At 39.8% G+C, this 2,394-nt stretch overlaps 1 protein-coding gene across 1 annotated transcript; it reads left to right on the forward strand.

Moving 5' to 3' along the window:
* The first annotated feature begins 1,280 nt into the window (after positions 1 to 1,280).
* LOC149792854 (general transcription factor II-I repeat domain-containing protein 2A-like) lies at positions 1,281 to 1,844 on the forward strand. Its single transcript, XM_089968916.1, has one exon. It carries the CDS (start codon positions 1,281 to 1,283, stop codon positions 1,842 to 1,844), a length of 564 nt encoding a protein of 187 aa, XP_089825042.1.
* The last annotated feature ends 550 nt before the right edge of the window (positions 1,845 to 2,394 follow it).

A 2,394-nucleotide genomic window follows, 5' to 3' on the forward strand; every position in this document is an offset into this window, starting at 1 on the left:
TGAAGTGTTTCCCCAGAAGGCTTCAGACGAAAAAACTACACCTTCTCTTAGAGTAGGGGTCTCCAAACTACGGCCCGCGGGCCGGATGCGGCCCGCGAGGCCCTCACATGCGGCCCGTGGAGACCTTTTTGTCTACGGAAAAAAATTACGGAAATTTACGTGTATCCTGCCAAGATCAGCCGCCGCTTACGTGGACGTTATGTTTTTACTGAATTAAAATAGAGGCGCGCAGTAGTGCGTTATGTTTTCCAACCGATCACTACATTGCAAAACCTTATTCGCTGCTTAGTTTTTCTACTTCCGTTCACAGTCAATGAGATGATATAACGCCATCTAGTGGCGGAGTTTTTAAATGGTTTGCTGCTTGTTCAAGACTTGATTATTTTGATCACAGTTTGCCAGTTGCGGTTGACTGCTGCGATGAGGAGGTGTTGGTGTCAGTTAGCGTCTGATTGCGAATATTCTGAAGAGGAAACATTAAAAGCAACAATCTCTCTACCATAAGTGGATATATTTGCACACTATATTCAGGTAAGTTTAACTTAAGAAATCATAAGAATTTTTAAAAATTGTTTCGGGTCATTTGCAGCTATAATTGCGACGAAATTAGTTCGCATAATCAGGTTTTTTGAGCGATATTGTGTGCAAGATACTTTCAGTTTCACTATTTATTCATGTTGAATTCACTTTATTTTAGTGCCCAGCGATGGCCGAGAAGAGGAAAAGAAAAATAGACGATGAGTGTCGGCAATTTCAAGAAGAATGGAGTTTGAAATACTTCTTCATCAAATCCGGCGAGAAAGCATTGTGTGTGATTTGCAACGAAACCGTGGCTGTGATGAAAGAATACAACCTCATTGTGTGTGATTTGCAACGAAACCGTGGCTGTGATGAAAGAATACAACCTCATTGTGTGTGATTTGCAACGAAACCGTGGCTGTGATGAAAGAATACAACCTGCGCCGTCATCATCAAAGCAAACATCAGGAGAAATATGCACAGTTGGAGGGTAAAGTCCGTGCCGAAAAATTTTCTAAATTACAAAATCAACTCACATCTCAGAGGACATTGTTCAGTAAATCCTCAAATGAAAATGAATCCTTAACTAAGGCCAGTTATAAAGTTGCCTACGTCCTGGCTAAAAGTGGCAAACCGTTTACAGATGGTGAAGTAGTGAAGGAATGTTTGTTGAGGTGGCTGAGGAACTTTGCCCAGAAAAGTCAAAACAATTTGAAAGTGTAGCTTTGGATGCAAATACCATTGCCCGCCGTGTTGCAGACATGGGTGAAAACATTGTGACTCAAATAGCGAAAAATGCAAGCAAGTTTCGCCATTTTTCAATTGCAATGGATGAATCGCTGGACAGCTGTTCCACCTCTCAACTGCTTGTATTCATTAGAGGTGTAGATGAAGACATGAACATAACACAAGAGCTGGCTTCCCTACATAGCATGTATGGCACTGTTACCGGAGAGGATATATTCAATGAGTTGAAAAAAACATTTGCTGATTATAACTTGGACTGGACTAACCTCAGTTGCCTGACTGTTGATGGAGGAAAGAACATGAGTGGCATAAAGAAAGGCTTGGTTGGACAAGTGAAGCAGATGTGTAATGAGAAAAACATTCTACAACCAATGTTCCTGCACTGTATTATTCACCAGCAAGCTTTGTGTGCTAAATATGTGGACATTAGCAGTGTACTGAATCCTGTGGTGAAGATGGTGAATTTAATAAGGGTCACATGGGCTCAACCACAGACAGTTCAGAGACATGTTGAAAGATACAGACACAGAATCGTAAGATTTACCATATTACACAGCAGTAAGATGGCTAAGTTGTGAGAAAGTTCTGAGCAGAGTATTTAAGTTACCAATTTTTGCCCAAGGAAGACTTTCCTAATGTCAAAACTTTTGCATCAAGGTACCTTTCAATCTTTGGAACAACATACCTGTGTGAACAAACATTTCAAGAATGAAATACGTGAAGAACAATTTGAGAACAAACTTGTCCGATGATAATCTCAGGTCACTGTTGATGTTAGGGACATCAAATCTAAAGCCAGAAATGTCTGCTATTTTGGCATCCTGGAAACAATTTCACCATTCCCACTAATACAGGTGTTCATGTGTAGTGTATCAATGTGTTATTAAATAATAACTGAATAAAATAATATTAAATAAATAATTAAAAACAACATCCATGTTTTGATTCTTTTTTATTTGGACCTCGAGTGTGTAGTCGGCCCCCGAACTGCTGTTTGATAGTTAATGCGGCCCTCGGGCTGAAAAGTTTGGAGACATTAGAGGTTTCAATAATGTCATGAAAAGCTAAGAAAAACAAACGCAATACAGATAATGACAGAAACAATCACCGAGTTGGAAGAAGAGATGT

This window comes from Sinohyriopsis cumingii, chromosome 8, assembly GCF_028554795.1.
Source record: "Sinohyriopsis cumingii isolate HCF-2022 chromosome 8, ASM2855479v2, whole genome shotgun sequence".
NCBI lineage: Eukaryota > Metazoa > Mollusca > Bivalvia > Unionida > Unionidae > Sinohyriopsis > Sinohyriopsis cumingii.

Excerpts from the sequence above, each read along its gene's own strand:
- LOC149792854 (XM_089968916.1), top strand. The coding sequence starts at position 1,281 with ATGGGTGAAAACATTGTGACTCAAATAGCGAAAAATGCAAGCAAGTTT.